The 19,114-nt window shown below is 26.6% G+C and overlaps 1 protein-coding gene across 1 annotated transcript; it reads right to left on the reverse strand.

The window, feature by feature from the left end:
* Positions 1–181: 181 nt before the first annotated feature.
* LOC136989714 (acyl-protein thioesterase 1-like) lies at positions 182–18,443 on the reverse strand. Its single transcript, XM_067287958.1, has 7 exons — positions 18,218–18,443; positions 10,867–10,898; positions 10,717–10,782; positions 10,447–10,565; positions 10,197–10,372; positions 4,317–4,481; positions 182–471 (listed from the first exon to the last, which is right to left on the reverse strand). Exons 1-7 carry the CDS (start codon positions 18,287–18,289, stop codon positions 379–381), a joined length of 723 nt encoding a protein of 240 aa, XP_067144059.1. The 5' UTR covers positions 18,290–18,443; the 3' UTR covers positions 182–378.
* Between the last annotated feature and the right edge of the window lie 671 nt (positions 18,444–19,114).

The following is a 19,114-nucleotide window of genomic DNA, read 5'->3' on the forward strand; positions in this document are numbered from 1 at the left end:
AACCACAAATTGTTTCAATATAAAATGTACAAAGATCTGATATTACAACTTGTCTTGGCCCCATTAAACAATGCAATTATTAAATTTGTTTACAATGAGGCATATAATATAATTAAATTATAAAATCAATTTTACTTATATTTAAATATTGAAAAGCACTTCATGTTTTTGATATATATATATATATATATATATATAAAAAAGCAGCAATTATCACTAAAACAAATTCAGATTTTTAATGTTAACAATGTTTATAATTTCATTTTCTTGATAAACATCTTCATAACTTAAACTTAACATTTCTTAATCAATAAAATTTTAATTTTGGATCAAAGTTCTCAAATTATAACAACAGAAGGCACAATTATTACTTTTAAACTATTTTTTTGTACTTTGACAGCTCTCTGAATCTTCACTTTCGTTAACAGGAGGTAAATATTGATTAATAAAATTTATTGTATCTTTTAACTCCTATATGTAAAAATTTAATATAATTAGAAATTGTATTTCATTTATCATTATAATTTTATATAAAAATGGAGAAAAAATTATATGATACTGTGATAAAATGGTTATAATTTAATCTATCCCCATTTAGATCTATCTGATCATTAAAAAGGCACAAATTTAACAAAACATGCAAAACATGCTTTCTTGAACATAAGTGAAAATATTTAATTTTAAAAGTATAATCTTCAAAATAAAATTTTTGTTAGGAAGTTAATGTCATGTTATTAAAAGATGAACAAGATGGCATGCAATAGGAAATGAGTTATTGATTACTGTATCTTTAGTGAGCTAATCTTACATAGACTGTCAAATCATTTTAAATACAATGTTTAATTTGACAATGGCTTCCTGACGACAGCTTTGAAATTAAACAATACAAAACAGCATGTTTAACAGCATTTTAAAGTATTATGTTCAATAGTAATTTCTATGTTACAATAATTATCGAACACTACCAAGACTGATAATTGCAATATCATGTTATTAGACCCATACTCTAATAAATTTTGAAATTCAGAAGCAGAGGGAAATGTAAATATTAATATTAAATCATATTAAAATTAATATTCTGCCAGATTTGCCTAACAAATAATTTCTTGTTATTTATAGTAGTAGTACAGTAGAGCATCGATTATCCGACTTAATTGGGGACTGGGGTTGGTCGGATAACCGAAAAGTATGAAAAAATACATTATTAGTATATTAGTATATTGCAATTAACCTACCCCATGTTGAAATTTTTCTTCGTTGTGCGTCGCTTTGTGTTGAATTTTTAATGATGTTAAGCCTAACAAAAAGTTTTTTAAAAATAATAATCGTCGCTATTGTATCATAAAAAATTATTTATTTATTTTGCACAAAATAAATACACAATAAAGCAAAAATAGAAAAATCAAGCCTGGTTTAAATACTGGCCTCCTTTTCATGGTTGAGCCAGTGCTGCCAGCTAAAACATGCAAAAATTTAACAGAAATAATATTAAAGTAGGCAGGACATTACCAAATATTGTAGCGCCACATCACTAGCGAACATTTGAATTTGCCAACTAGAACGCGGTCGGTTAACTGATAAGTCGGTTAATCGGGGGTCGGATAATTGATGCTCTACTGTAGTGACATTATCACAATTCCAGGCTGCAATTTTCAATCACATTTTTTTCTTTGTTTAACTTAAAATATATGCTCTCCATCTCATATTAGTAGTGGCTTGCCCCTGTACATCATACTTTTCCTTTAACAATAGAGTCGTGCCAGTCATCTATCTAACACCTTTCGGGGAAAATTTTTTGAATTGAAATAATGTGACTTACAGTTAGCATTGGAAGTTTGTATACAGTTAATCAGGGTCTCCTGCCCCTAATGTATCCACATCTGCTCTCATCTTTCATCTATCCAACACCATTCTCAAGATTAAGAGAAGACAAGCAGATGACAATGAGAATTTATTGGTCTACAATTTTTTCAAATTGCAGCCCAACAACAACATAAGCATCAGCAACATGATTTCTACAGCTATCTTTTTCTCTTACAATGAATATGAAGCAAATTTATATATAATTATTATTAAAGATTTTTAAAAATATAAATAAAACTTGCTCTGAAATCTTGTTAAGGTATCATGACAAATAAGAAAGGATTCATCTAAATGTTAGTGTTTGACTCATACTTAGTGCTTTTCACTTAACTACTATAATCAACTATCAGTCACAAATATTTTTTTTACTATCAAAATGGTTTTCATTTATTCTATATCAAATGTTTAAAATTTTAACTGATCAGTGTTAAATTTTATGAAAATAGTAGTAGCTATTATTATTATTATTAAATACCATATTTACTCACATATAAGACTAAGTTTTTATTCATTTTCAATTCACTGGTGACAACATTCTATGACAAGGGGATGGAAAAGCTCATCCACAGATGTGACAAATTCCTCAATCTTCACAGTGATTATGTCGAAAAGTAACCATGTTTGTACTTAATTTTTGGTAATAAATTCATTTTACACAAGCTTATTTTACAAGTTTTATCACAGCTTCAAATTCCTAGGTCATCCTATATGCACGAGCAAAAGATTCTTTGCATTTTTGCAAATAATTTTTGTGAACCATGTATTTGTATTTTTTACCAGATGCTAACTCTCTTATATTTAAAAAAATAAGTATTTTATCTGGGTTGTTTGAATCATTCTTGTATATTGTCAGGAGTAAAGATGAATAGCAATAGGAAAAGCAAACCTTTTGAATTAAATTCCAAATTGAAATTCCATGGCTTCCTGACAACAGCTTTGAAATTAAACAATACAAAACAGCATGTTTAATAGCATTTTAAAGTATTATGTTCAATAGTCAAAATTACACAGGAGCACAATATAAGTTTTAATCCATTCCCACATGAAAACAGATGATTATTCGGAAATCAGAATTCAGAGAAACTAAGTGTTATCAACAGAAAGTGGATTTGACTTAAGAATTGGTAAAAAAAAAAGTACCCCATTGCCCAGCTTTACATTAAAAAATTATGTTGTCAATTTACAAGATTTTTCCTTAAAGTTTAAAATGTCAGTAATTTTTGTGGGACAATGTGTGCATTTATGTGCATTTGATATTTTACTTGTGATTAAACAAAATAAAATTAGAATTGTATTAATAAATCTAATTTTCTTTATTTTGATCTTTAAAGTCACACCTCGTCCTATATGTGAGTAAATAGGGTAATTAAATCTTATGTAACAAACGCTTGTAAGATTCTTCAAAATGATAAAATCACCTACTCTATAATTCAGGGGTAGGCAAGCAAGAGTTCAGTGGGAGCCAAAATGTAGGTTTTGCAAAATGCATGGGAGCCGCAGTTCTGTATTGTTGTGGCGGATAGTATGGTAAGGCACGCGATTTTATTATATAATATAAATATAATATAAAACAAATATTGAATTTTTTCAATAATAAACATATTTTCACAAAATTATAAAAATAAAATTGTAAAAAAAATAATAAAAAACAGAAATTAACACTTTCAGCAAGAGCCGCTTGTACCTCAAAAAGAGCCGCACTTGCCCATGTCTGCTATAGTTGGCGTGCAATTTGAAAAAATTATAGACTTATAAATTCCCACTGTCATTTGTCTGTCTTTCCTTAATCTCAAGAATGGAGTTAGATAGATGAAATTCAACAGCAGATAAGGACAGGAGGCCCTGGTTAACTATATACAAACTTCTAATCCAAGTGGAAGTCACATTATTTCAATTCAAAATATTTTCCCCCAAAAGGTGTTAAATAGATGACTGGCACAACTATTGTTAAAGGAAAAATATGATTTACCCCTTTACATCATGTTTTTCCTTTAACAATAGCCGTGCCAGTCATCTATAACAATAGCTAATTTCAGATGAAAAGCATATATTTTAAGTTAAATAAATTAAAAATATGATTAAAAATTGCAGTCTGGTATTGTGATGATGTCACAATAAATAATTGCTTGTTCTGTTGTGCAATTAAATTTAAGCTATTCTCAATTTAATTCTGTAATGGAATTACCGGATAAAGAATGGTCTGTACATTAGTTTTTTTAAAAATATTTTATATACAATAAAATCTAAAAATAAGCTAAAATATTTTGTTTATATAATAAATATTTAAATAGCACTAAAATAAATTCTAAACTGAAATAATCTTCATGTGCAAAGAACAAAATAAGAAATTTTCTAGCAAGCTATTCCTATTACTAATTAAATTTGATAAAATCCAGAACATATCTACAAAAATACTTTTATGTCTAAATATTTAAAATTTAAGTTTTTATTACCTCTTCACAAAATGTATGCATCATACTGGGATATATTTTAAATTTTGTATTTGACATGAATTTCTTTATATATTCAGATGTCAACTGACCAAATTCAAATGGGACTATAGGATCAGAATCTCCATGGCACTGGATCATGGGTGTGTTCATATTACCAAGAGCATCCTGATAAAATAATATGAAATAAATTAAAATAATTTCATAAAATATAGAAAATTTTATAGTAACATTGTTATTATTTAATTGGCACAAAGTTGAGAAAATTTTGTTCTCTCTTATTATATATTAATAATTTTTAATTGATTTTAGTCAATTAAAAATCAATATATTAAAACTGAAATATGATTAGCAGAGAGCAAAAAATATAGAATAGGATGATCTGTATTTTTATTATTAAGATTTTTGATTAGACCTATTAACTAATAAAATCTTTTATATTCTCCACAGGATAATGAACAAAGCCACGTTACTTGCATATGTATCTTTCTGCCATAAACTCAGCTGATTCATACCAAACTATTTTTGTTTTTGTATAGCACACTAGCCTGGAGTATCCAAAGCTGTTATCTTTCACTTTAATACTTTCATTATTTATTATTTAATTTGTAAGGATTTTGCTGTTCTAATAATATGATTTTGATACTCTTAACCAGAAATTGTTGCTTTTTTCTTGCAAAGATGGCCACAGATGACACACCAGTCAGCCCAATGGCTTTTTCAACAGCTTTTTCTATGTTTAGAGTTGGATTAGCTTCCCCAATGCAAGTTGTTTTGAGTATATTTGCTCAGGACAACTTGCTTTGTTCGATTTCTAATAGTCTTATTTTTTACAATTCATTTTAATACTTCTCATCATAATAATGACGAGAAGTATAACCGAAGGTGGTAACATGTTTGCAATGTTAGTTGCCATTTTCCAAAACATGTCTTGCTGCTTGCATTGTGAATGACAAGGATTGTTGACAGCTGTTGAATTGTATCAATGTACCATGTACTGTACAATAATCAAGAAAATAATGTTTATGACAAAAGCTATATGAAAAATGTAATGATAACGTGCATCATTGTTCACTGCCATATATTGCTACAGATACATAGCCTTTCTTGACAGCTATATACCAGTTTTGTTCTTTATCCTGTATGGAGTATATCATCTTTCGTTCATGCACTTCACAAATTTCTATATACATCAATTTTATGATTTAGTGGTTTCTATATTTGATTGGCAATGATTTATTTGTACCTCTTTTCAGTATCATTCTACGTATTTATTTTTAATAATGATCCATCCAATTGTTAATATATTTATACAAATGAAAAAAGATACTTTATATTTTTAGTAATTAAAAGAATTTTGAATTTAATCTTTGGCAAGATTTGATTAAAGTTGTTATAAGATTTCTTGAGATTTAGAATATTTATTGAAAATCTTCCACATTATTTTTCTGTTCAACTTAAATATCCATGATAGAATATTATAAATTTTGATTTTTTTTTTTAAATTATCAATTTGATTTTCTGTATCTTTTTTTAACGAACTTTAAATTTATCAAAAACCTTAATAAAAATAAAAATACAGATCATCCTGTTCTATATTTTTTGCTCTCTGCTAATCATATTTCGGTTTTAATATATTGATTTTTAATTTTTAATTGACTAAAGCAAGAATCATACTGGTTTTTGAAAAATATTTCATAAAATAAATATTTACAAGATGATATTTATTTTTATTCCAATTATAAAACTAAATACAAATTAAAAAGTAAATAAAATTTTATTACAAGATTTAATTATAATTTTATTACAGAATTAAAACCAGAAGTTTTAACTTATGACATTTTATATTTTTGATTATAAATTAGAATGTAATTTCTTTAATTAAAATTTACATAGTAATTTACTTAACTAAATTGAATTAATTATTTTTATATTTTTGATATTATTTTATTTATAATTTATTGTTCAACATAATGAAGTTTTGATAAACAACAAAAGAATTTTGATTCATTACATTGCATTGATAATAAATTATAAATAAAATAATATTTTTATGCATTTTTACATAAAAACTTTTTACAGTATAAAATCAAATATATTAGCTATAGTTAGATTTTATCAGATTTTCCATTTAGATAATTAACATGTTTTTTTGTTGAGTTTACTTCACATTTTCTATATTTTGGATAATTTTTCTATTTCATGAAAATTTTAATAATCTTCTATAGAAAACTAGAAAATAAACTAACCGAATCAATTTGCAGTAAAGTGAAAAATAAAGCACTCAATCAATATAACTGAGATGAGATTTATTGGTTAAATAAAAATATATATATACATAAGATGTAAAATTATTAAATTTTGTAACTAACAAAAGTTCAGAATCTAGTTTATTGTATTTAAACAATCTAAAAAAATAGTAGTAATAAATATGAAAATACCTTTATCCTAAATATCATCATACTTTAGTTATACACAATCCTTACAAGAAAAAATTTTGAAAATCGACAATGGTTAGAATCAAGTTTATGAATAATCATTTATGCATGTAAAAATATGTAAGTGTCATTCTATGTAGTGTACTCATTATTGATACATTTGAAAATATTAGTACAGTAGAGAACCGAAAATCGGAATCAATTGGGGACTGGGGTTGTTCAGATTAGTGATTTGTTCCGATTACCGATTATGTACGAAAAAATACATTAACCTGTCCGGTGTTCAAATTTTTCTCCGTTGCGTGTCGCTTCGTGTTGAATTTTTCTCTGTTGCGTGTCGCTTCGTGTTGAATTTTCGTCGATTTTAAGCCTAACGAAATTTTTATAATAATAATCGAGGCTATCGTATCATTAAAAATTATTTCTGCATTTTGTACAAACAAAATAAATATATTGAAGAATATAAAAACATGAAAATTATACTTTAGAAGTAAATTTAGTATCAAAAACGTTCGATTCAGCACGACACAGTCCGACTGAAAATCGTTCCGATTACTGGCGATTCCGATTACCGGGGTTCTGATTAACAAGTCTCTACTGTATTAAGTGATTAGATAAAATATACTTAAGATATATAGAATGTATAACAAGAAGAACAAGCTTTTTCAATTATATTGTATTTTTAAAACAACTTGCATGTGAGGATTATTTGTTTATGCACATAAATTATCATGTAAAATAATTAATTCTACAGCTGAGATGTGGTCAAAATTATGTTTTGACATATATACTAAGCTCATCCAGAAAATAAGTACCATTTGGGTATTAAAAAAGACTTGTAATTTGTTTTCATTTGTATTTTATTACAGAAAAATTTACATACCTTAAACTATTTTTTGACATATTCACCATGTCTTGGCACTAATTGCAACATACCTGCTTCATAGAATTCGGCCACCTGCAACCTGAATCAGTTCTGGACATTTATCTTGATCTCATCATCACTTGCAAAGAAATTTCTTGAGATGAGAAAACAAATGGAAGTCAGGTGGAGCTAGGTCTGGACTATAAGGAGGGTGACAGAATTGTTCCCAGCGAAATGAATCAAGCAGAGCCATTGTTATGCATGCGGTATGTGGTTGCGCGTTGTCATGCACGAAACACAATGCCAGAAGTCAGTAGTCCACACCTTTTGTTCTGTATCACGCGCCGTAACTTCTTCAATGTCTCACAGTAAGTTGTAGATCTCATCACCACTTTGCAAGTGATGATGAGATCAAAGTAAACATCCAGAACTGGTTCAGCTCACAGGCAGCAGAATTCTGCAAAGCAGGTATGTTGCAATTAGTGCACAAGATATGACAATATGTCAAAAAGTAGTTTAAGGTATGTACATTTTTCTGTAATAAAATACAAATGAAAACAAATTGCAAATCTTTTTAATACCCAAACAGTACTTACTTTCTGCATGAGCTTATACAAAAATTTCATATAAAGTACTAAGAGTAAACAAATAATAGACTTGGAAATGTGTTCTTTCACTGTATCAAATTTGAAACAAATAGGAAGAAGTATTTGACAAGATTTAAATCCTGGAGAGATATAATTAATTTATCACGGTTTTCAAAAAATGATTATTTTTGTGTATTTTATTTTGTTATCCTGTACTAAGCTATTTAATTAATTTGTTAAATTTTACTAATTTCAGATTTACATTAATAATCATTTTTATACATATTTTGTGTATAAAAATACACAAAATATTTTGTGTATAACTTAACAAATTATATAATATAATTTGTTAAGTTGTACTAACTTCAGGTTTTGTGTAATACTTTTAACCCCTTGTAGTAAATTAAGGTTCATAGAATAAAGAATTGAATATTGATGTATAAGAAAAGATGATACACGAACATAAATCAATGTCAAAACTGAAATTATTAAAATCAATAAATTTATATTAGAGTGAAGACATTTTAGCCTTTCTACGTACTTTTACTAATGTGTAAATCCATCAGCCAGTTTTTTAAAAAAGTTCTATATTAGTTAACAATAATATCATTTTTTGTCATAATAGTTACAGTTAAACAAAAAACATCTTTAAACTTTGTTGTTGGACTAAGGTTTAAGGTTTGAAGATGTTTTACGTTTATTTCTTGTATTACTACTTAAATTAAGAAATAGTTTTATATAAATAGTGAATACAGTCAACTTACAATACAAATTGCTAGGGAAGCAGTAGTTAGTTTGCTTTATCAAAAGTTTGTATTAATGATTTTCAAGATCAAGATCATATAATTTATGGAGTTAAGGATTAATAGACAATCGAAATCTCAAAATTATATTTTAAATTCATTTATTAAATAAAGTTAAATTAAATTAAATTGAGAAGACAGCATTCACTGTTTAACTGTGAAGCAGTATAACAGAGCAAAAAAAAAAAAAAATTTACACAAAGTAGGCAAACCTGGGATCACTGTATGCACCCCCAATACGCAAACGAGAACGTGTCTACATGGAACTACATCCATTTAAAGGGATAGACATCCTTTAACTCCTATTTTCTGAGAACAGTAAAAGCTTTGCTAAAACCAGATGTTTGAATTGCTCTATAATTGGGGTCAAACTGATCTTTGCTTACTCAGAGAAGGAATCTATTTACTCAAACAAAACATTTATTACAGTACCACTTTGATTTGAACACTTTTTGATGTGGATAATAAAATCATTATTGGAAGTACGGTTATTTCTTAGGGGTTGCAAAGATAATTTACAGTTTGGTTTAAAGAATTCCAGTAAAATTTTTGTTTGCTTTATTTCATGAAAATTAATGTTATGACAATGGCATTTTGCCAAGGCAACAGCAAAATTCATTTTAATGCAAGAATTCACTTTATTGGTGTTTGTTTTAAGGTGAGTCAACTGTATTTGATAAGAAATTAAACTGAATGATAATAGTACATTGCTATCTTTCCATTTTTATGGTCTTTGAGTGATCAAATGAAAATGACTCATAAAAAGTATTGTGAGGAGTTTGGCAAGTTCCTTGACTCAATGTGTAATGTTAGTTTATTATTATTGTTTAAATTAAGTGTTATAATAAATGAAAATGACTTACATTTTAAAACATTATTTTTATAATAGAAAGTACAGTACATATGGAAGAAAAGATGCCTAAAATTAAAGAGTGGTTTATGTGAAAATATCTCGAATTGTCTATGTCTATAAAGATTTGTGTTTACAGAGTTCAGTAAACATCAATTTAAAAAGTATGTAAGTGTCTGTAAAAGAAAGAAAACAAAGATTTATCATAAACAAAAAGTTATCTCAGGAAAGAATTCAACATTTGGGTATATTTAAAGGAGAATCCAACAAAAGCACCAAAATCTTTAAAGCATTCATCTCAAGAGACTTGATTATCTTATGTTTTAATTTTTAATCTTACCTGAGGAAAATTTGTATGCAAAGGTAGCCAACAACTAAATGCAATAATTCCAGCAAGAGTTTTTTTATACCTTAAAGCTGAATACAAAGCAAGAGCACCACCTTGTGAAAATCCACCAATTATGATTCTATTGGAGGGAATGCCTTTACTTTCTTCGTATTCAATCATTTGATGAACTAATAAAATCAATTTAAATATTAATAATTAAAAATAATATAAAAATTCTGAACTTTCTAAATTATCAAAATACTTTTTTCAGTTGCACTTTTTATGCCTTCTTCATCTTCAGGCCCTTGTAAACTAATACTTTTTAAATCAAACCAAGCAGGCATTGAAAAACCTGCATTTATTGTCACTGGAATTGTTGGCCTAAATATATTTAAAGATTTATTTTACATTATTTAAGAAACTGAAATAGATTAAATATAAAATTAACTATAATTATTTACATTGTTTTACCTTTACAAATAAAAATTATTAATACAATGAAACCTAGAAATCACAAAATAATGATACTTACGCTGTAGGAAAAACATATTTTATGTGAGATGCACGAAATGGTGAAAATATTGACGACCAGCCATGCCTATTAAATTACATTACAACACCATATATATAAAATTTTTCTTCTTTAAAATGTTATTATTTAAATTAAATTAACTTAACTTACCCAGTATCTCCAAGACCGTGAAGAAATATAATCTGAAAGAAATTCATTTACTTTATTTTTCATACATCTTTGATAAGCATTAAATATGTTTACGTTCAATATTTTAAAAAATTTCACACAAAAATTAAAATTGATGGCAATGTTAGTACACTCTAAGAAATTTAAAAATTTAAACTTCTAATTATTCAGATTACAGTCCAAATTAGATTGATAGGATAAAGCAATGCAGCACTCAGGCAATCCTGTCAAAGAGGAAGTGGCTCCTGAGAGGCCTTTCTGTAAAAAGTTGGCCCTGTTTAGATTTTAGACATACAGTTGCAGATAGACATTTGGAAATTTCCAGAGACACTAGTAGAACTGGTCTGGTAAACTGGATAGGTGCTGGCACCTGTCCATATATTTCCTGCATTGCTTGAACAAGTCCAATTCATTTATGTAGACATGTGAAGAAAACCCCAAAAAATCCATGAAGCCGGTGCATTGGTTGGATGCAACCAACCACCAATGTTCAGTGGTTTTATCCAATCAGCCAATATTGTGCACTTTTATTATTCATTGTTTACTTTAAAATCAGAAAAAACTTCAGATTTGTACTTTTAATTCTGATTCTTGTTTAATTAAATTACTGTTTCATTAAGACAGAAATTTGGTATATTTAATTAACAGTATAATATATTTATTTTTAAAACTGATTCTTTTCATGATTTTAAAAAATATTTGAATTATTATAATAGTAACAGAATAGAAATGCTGTTCCATCTCATTTTTCTGTGTAAGAATTAAAAATGAATTTGATCAAGATATAAAATATTTCTCAACAGACCGTAAAAAACATTTAACAACTTCAATCTGTTATCTTTAATAATTTTATATTTTTCAATAATGAATTTTAAGGCAATACAAACAAAGTCTGGCTGCCCAAATCTGCCAGAGGACTCTCAGCTAAAAGTGTGATTATGTAACAAGGATGCTGTTGTGAAGGATTTTTAATAGTTTTTAATGTTTGTAGATGCCGTAGCCTACAAAAACAGGTCGGCATCGAAGATCATTTTTAATTGTTTGTGAATCGTTTAATAGTATTTCGTCTGTTATTTTTAGAAGTTTTTCTGACTTGAAGTCGCCTCCTGTTTTGTGGTTCCTGATCGGAATAAAGGATGTAAATTAGAAAAAAAGGACTCAAACTTTCTTTGTATTGACTTAAAATTCATTATTGAATATTAACTAAAATAATCCTGGGCTATTATGTACAATTATGCAATTTTATATTTGTTAAGAATATACCAAATTATCCAATTTTATGTGTTACTAATTTTGTTTGATATTTTTAATATTTGAGTCAAAACTTTTTAGCTTAAACTCTACATTATATAACCTTGAGAATAACAGGATATTTTTCATAACAGTTATGTTGCAATCTATACAGCATCAAAACATACTAATTTAAAATTGAATTATTTACAATACATTTTTGATTTTGAGAATATGTGTATATATATATATAGGCCTGTATTAATGACTACAATTTCCAACATTTGAATCTGCAAAATCTAAGAATTTTTATTATGATATTTAATCTGTACTAAATGTATGATGGCTACTTAAAAATAATTGACATTTATTCAACGTAATTCTTTATTAAAAATGACATATGACTATTGGTGAATGATAACACTTACTATAAAACAAAAATCTTGAAAAGTGCTCAATGATCTTGAAAGTTTTATTAAAGTTTAGAATCTAATGTTCTTAAGTGAAAATATTATTAAGATCATCATAAAAGCTTCTTAAGCAATTTTCAAGATATACAAAATTTTCTACACATTTTTCAAGTAAGATGTATTGTGATTTTATTTAGAATTATCTCAAAACTTACAATTAGAAAAGTTTTCAAATTAAATATTTATCTTTATTAAAACAGTATTTGTTGTTTGTTTACCATCCTATTAAATATGCAGCACTTCACACCACTTACACTTACTCCAGCACAAAATTTAATGAAAGGACAAATGTTTTCGGCCACTTTAAAGAGCCTTCATCAGGCAAGAGATCCATTTTGTACAATGAACAAGAAACAAAATAAGTAAATATAAGTGGTTTGAAATGTTTTTAATCAACTGTTCCGGCTTTTCAGTATGTTTAAATATATAGCAAATATATGGTCACATGGTATTCAATATTTATGTAATAATAATTTAAACATAAGAATAAATAATAGAAAATGTTACTTATTGGAAGTATTTCATTATGATTTTTAGGTTATCAAAGCCATAATTTAACAAAAAATATGTCAGCTATTAAGATATTAAAATTCATTTATTTTCAGAGAACAATTTTCTCTTACATCATAAAAGAGAATCTTTTCTTATCTTTATCTAGAAAATCTAAACAATAGGGATTTCTAAAATATATATAATCTTAATTCATATCATGCACTTATCACATAATTTGATAAAAGAATTAAGGATACTGAAATATTTAATCTACTCAAAAACAAAGCATTATAGTTAACAATAAAAATCCATAGTTGTATAGCAAAATGTGAATAAAATCATAAGTAATAATGCAAACATTTTCAGGTATTAAAAGAATTAATTTAAGAACTTAAGACGTTCAGAAAAACAAACATGTATAAATTTTAGTGTTCTTGGATTCAGGATTACTCGAAACATATATAAAATAGCAAGAAAATATAAAAAGATAGCAATCATATGTTACTGTACTTTAGAGTTCTAAAATTTATCGTCAATCCTTTTAAAACAAATATCAATTGTCTTCTATCATTTTATCATAGGAAATTGAAGCAACTATGGAAAATTTGGTGAGGAATGCAATATTTTTGGTGGGAATTTTTGGAGAACTGTTTTTTTATATTTATACAGTATTTTGTCATGTTTTTTTGAGCAGCCTAACAATCTCGAATATCATGCCCAAGCTTGAGTGTTCATGCTTGAGCTCAACATCAAGCCTTGTTTAATGGGAAGGTGTTCAAATTTAGTAATAACTGGAATTTGAACTAGTGGGAAGCTCGTCTATAACTTATCAGCAGTTCTAATAATACCCAAAAGTCGGATTACTGGATGTGTTGAACTAGCAAATAGCCAGATTACCAAGACTGTACTGTAACACACAAAATAAAACAGCATACTAAAAAAAACCACAATCAAAATGGAAAAAATGTTTTCTCAGGCAAAACCTAAATCTGTGTCTTTCAACGATGTACTAAATATTATATTATAAAAATAATTGCATGTTACAATGGGTACGTTCGTAAAGTCAAACAAGTTAAACACATTAGTAACAAATCGTTCAAAAACTATAATGAAATAAGAATAATGACAATGTCATTCTCGTTTAACTCGTTTGACTTTACGAACGTACCCAATATATTCGTGCACTATATTAATAAATGACTTATAATTTAATTAAAATCAGTATAAACACTATTATGTAACACTTAATAATTCAAGTGTATTCATTTCTCTCAGTTTAATTTTATGTAACTTGAGAATGACTAATAAATTAGTTACTACATCCTTGATATGTCAAAATTACAAAAGCAACATAACATTTTCAGAAAGAAAAAAAATTATATATCATGAATGTTAAAAACCTTATCTGGAAGTGGTGAAGTTACCCAGGTGACACATAGTAAATGAAAACATTGTTGACAACCATTTTCAATGATGACTACTATTATATTTTAATTTTCTGATTCAAATTAATCACAATTACATTAAAATTTTATAAAAAGTATTTTTACAATTAAATCAAAAAATTTAAGTTGTTATTAACTGTATGAAAAATTGGATATAGAATAACACTCTTTTATACTTGAAAATCATTAGTAAAAAACCATGTGAAAATATTTTCACTTTAAAATATTGACAAGTAAATAATTAGCATAAAATTAATATTTAATTCAAATTATGGCTAAGTAACAATATATCTGTATTAAACTTGAAAAAATTAATATTATGTTTTATCAGAATTTATTTTAGTATGATTGTTATTGTCATTTTTATTTTTATATTATATACATATAATAAGAAATATATTTCAACTGGACAAAATAGTTTGTTTAAAAGGATATTTAAAAATTTTGAAAATAAAAATTATAATGAGCTTTTTGTAATTCCAATAAAATACAAAGCAAACAAACTTTTCTTTTGGACAATTAAAAGTTTGTCTTCAAGAATGCAAAACTTTAAAACTTATTAAAACTCAACCATTTCAATGCTGAAGGCAACAAAAGACTACATGCATATACAAATCTTATACATGTATATTTTCACAGAATATATAGTTTATCAATTAACTACACCTTTGTAAAAAAATAAACTTAGAACAAATATTCTACAAACTTCAAAAAAAAGTCATTGTATTTTATTATGTTTAAAAAAAATTTTTTTTTTTGTACTTTTTAGCACGAATTTTTCAATCCGAAAATGTGTTAGCTTTCATCGAAAACAAAATATTAATTGCTTTATTGGAATTTTAAAATTAGTAATTAAAGTAATGTAAAGAACATAAATTTCATCTGTTATCACAGATTAAAAGAAAACCAGAAATCTTAAAACTAAATAATACTACCGAAAATTAATTTGTTTAAGGCATTTATTAAAGCATACTTTTATACTTTAATTAATTAATACTTTACAAAATCAAATAATCTCATTTTTCCTATAAAATATTTTCAAGTTTGCATTTACTTAATATTGTGAATATGAAATTAGTAAATTTCATAAATTTTTAGTAGAATCAACATACAGTATGATAAGTTTTGGGAGATGTATTCAGTATTACAGGGTGAATTACAAATATTTTCAAAAATTTGATAATGAAAGAATTATTATTATTATTATTGTTGGGTTTAGTAGGTTATACTTGGTTCGTACCGGTGGCTGTACTATGCCAGACCAGAGTCAAGGATTCGCAACCAAAACAATACCAAATGCGTCAGTGTCTGTATTCAGTAATTTCCTAACAATCTGGCATGTATTTAATATAGTGGCCTTCTGTAGTGTGATGTAATGTAATTCAATTGTAATGTTCCCAGGCTTTTGTGTATGTGTGATATCACACCTGTAGAGGAGAGAACAACAGGTACAATAAGCACCCTATCCATCCTCCACAGATGCCTTATTTCCTGGGCGAGTTCTGTGTACTTGCTAATTTTTTCATTGCATGTGTTGTGTATAATGTGTGTTTGAAATGGATATATCTATAATGTATGTGATTTTGTTATGTTTGTCAACGAGCGTGATGTCTGGTCTGTTGTGGTAAAATTATTATTATTATTATTATGAATAATGATATTTGCTAAATTACACACACACAAAAAAATATCGAAAATTTGATGTCAAATTGAAAAAAAAAAAAAATTCAACTAACTATAGTAAGAAATGTTTTATTATAAATGTATAATTGCTACCGAAACAAATTTTTTTTATAGAAATTTAATAATAATTACATATTATTATTAAACAAATTTCAGTTTCTTTTCGTTTGTTACATATTCTCTAACAAATTTTATAAAGACAAATGACATAAAATGCAATTATTTATTATAGAAAATACTAAATGATGAAATATAAGAAATTACTAAATTTATGCAGCAAAATATACTTTAAAAAATGCAATAAACAAAATTTATATCATTTAATTATAGAAGCAGTTGTTATATGCAATATATAAATAATTGTATGAAATAAAAATGTTGATTATTGCAAGATCAATTGGGTTTTAAACTATACATTAAAATTAAGTACTATAACATACATTATTATATAAGTGAGGATACATTAACAAATAAATGATTAGAAATAATTTTTTTACAAGCAATAAAATTTTCAACATATAATTGTCAGCATGACATTGTAAATATTTTTAATAATATTGGAATATACAAATTCTATATTCATCAATAAGAATTCATCACAAGTCATTTTCTTCCCAATTTTTTCATATTATTCACATTATATGAAAATAAATTTTTACTTTGCAAATATGATCATCTGATGAATTTAAAATTGAAGTTTTAAAACTGTGAAATGCATTATACACTCAAAACATATTAAAATGTCTATCATGTACGTCTCGACTGTAAATAGAATTGAGAGAGAAAACAGTGTATTGCTTAAAAATAAATAACAGAATTCTGTATACTATATTATTAAGGTCTACAATATGTAAATATTTTAGAACTTCTTTTTTCCAAATTTGAACACGACTGATTAAAACAGTCAATCTGTTGATTTAGAAGATTTATTTTCAATAAAATATAAAGGACAAGACCCACATAAATTAATCATTACTTAAGTAATGATTAATCCAATTTCAAACTTTTATTTTTTTCATATTTAGAACAGATCAAAGTTCCAATTTTTTTTTTCATTTTTTTTAAACAGTTTAATAGCTAAATTTGAAGACAAAGTTTGTCCAAAAAAGGAACCACCATTTATTCACTTTGCGCTCCAGAATACGAACTTTTGACAACGGACCTTTCTTTGTAGGCTACTTGACCGTCAAATTTAAAACATCCTTTAAAAAACACAGTTCCAATTGTTAAATATTTGTATTTTTAATTGGATATTTTAACGTTATTTCACACAACCAGGTATTTTGTGTTGTTGTTTAATTGGATATTTTTCTGTTTTTTTAAAGGACTTTTTAATTTCAACGGCCAAGTAGCCTACAAAGAAAGGTCAGTTGTCAAAAGTTCATATTCTGGAACGCAAAGGGAATAAATGGCGGTTCCATTTTTGGACAGACTGTCTTCAAATTTATTTTTACATAATTGCCAGACAATATACAAGAGACGGCACCGAATGCTTACCTCTATACCAAATTCATTTATATTTATTATTTAATTATAGCCATATAACAGCCCGATTATTTAGGCATTTGTTGGTTTATTAATAATTGCCATCTGACAAAATTCTACAAACTGTTAAGAAATAAAAAAAATATATATAAATAGTAAACAAATTCTCATTTATAATATAAATACAATGATAACAGTAAAATTAAGTAACAAATTAATTATAAAATATATAACTTATAAACAAATTTTCATTTAATGTAACTGTAAATGTCTAATTTCCATACAGTTACATTAAATGTTAACACATGTCACAATAATGTACTCAATATCACATTCAAACCGTCTTTAAGTGCAAGTTATGAAATATTAACTCAGTTCTGGGTAGAAGTTACCTTTAATTTGTATATGAATGTGACATTGAGAAGATAAATATGACTTCTATACATTTACATTTAGGATATGAAAATACACTAACTGCAAATTTGTATGTTTAAATTCACTAATTCATTACAAAAGAAAGAGACTTACAGTAGCTGTTTGTTTGGCAGTATTTGATAAAATAACTGGTGGAGGCATGGTTCTCGAGCTATTTGTTCCCATTACTTTATTCACCGTGTTATTTCGGTACCCTGGCTTCGGGCACGTGCTTTATTTAAATTTATTTTATTTACGCTATTTTAATTTTAAGGGAACACTTAAACATCGTCTATCTACAACAACCGTCAACTTTCATCCACATTAGACCTTTCATAATACGTGTACTGTACTGTATGTGTGTGTATAAATATATATAATGTATGATAATCGAAAAACCTGATTTGGCAACTGATTAAACGGAAATAAAAAAAAATTAAAGTAAAATTTATTATGTTCTTATTTATTAATATTATACTCATTTTTAGGGTTTTATTAAATAATTTTTATTGTAATTTTAAATGGAAATGAGTTTTGCGAGGTTTTAAAGTGTATTAATAATATGATAAATTATTTTAAGGAGTTTTTTAAAATTTTAATTTAAAATGTCGGTCGTTCGTGATCCTGAAATTATCTTCCTTCTTATGGCACGTAGCGGGCAAAATGGAAGCGTAATTAACAAGCAGCCCCCACTCTGGGGACCTTTTATCCTGACTGAACGAAAAACCCTAGGAATTTTTCAGGGTGATATATTGGATCCTGTCCCTTACCACTCGGCTACCCCATTGTGGGCCTGGCCGAATCCATAATGGACTTGCTTAAAAAAGACCCTCTTAGTGCCAAAAAACAGAGTTAAACATTTTTATTTCAAACTACCGAAAATTGTTTTGAATCAAGCACAAATATCAAGAGTTGTTATTTAGTTGAATTACAGGAGAACATTTTTAAAAGATTAATAAAGAATTATCAGTTATATTTATATTAATTATGCACGAAGAGAAGTCCCAGTCG

This window comes from Centruroides vittatus, unplaced genomic scaffold (genome assembly GCF_030686945.1).
Source record: "Centruroides vittatus isolate TY-2023 unplaced genomic scaffold, ASM3068694v2 scaffold_752, whole genome shotgun sequence".
Lineage (NCBI taxonomy): Eukaryota > Metazoa > Arthropoda > Arachnida > Scorpiones > Buthidae > Centruroides > Centruroides vittatus.

What these genes read in the sequence shown, in the direction of transcription:
- LOC136989714 (XM_067287958.1), bottom strand. Translation starts at nt 18,289, where the DNA reads ATGGGAACAAATAGCTCGAGAACCATGCCTCCACCAGTTATTTTATCA. An exon ending in CTGCCAAACAAACAGCTACT is followed by an intron (nt 10,899 to 18,217) that starts GTAAGTCTCTTT and finishes AATTTCTTTCAG; the next exon opens with ATTATATTTCTTCACGGTCT. An exon ending in TGCATACATTTTGTGAAGAG is followed by an intron (nt 472 to 4,316) that starts GTAATAAAAACT and finishes TTTTACATATAG; the next exon opens with GAGTTAAAAGATACAATAAA.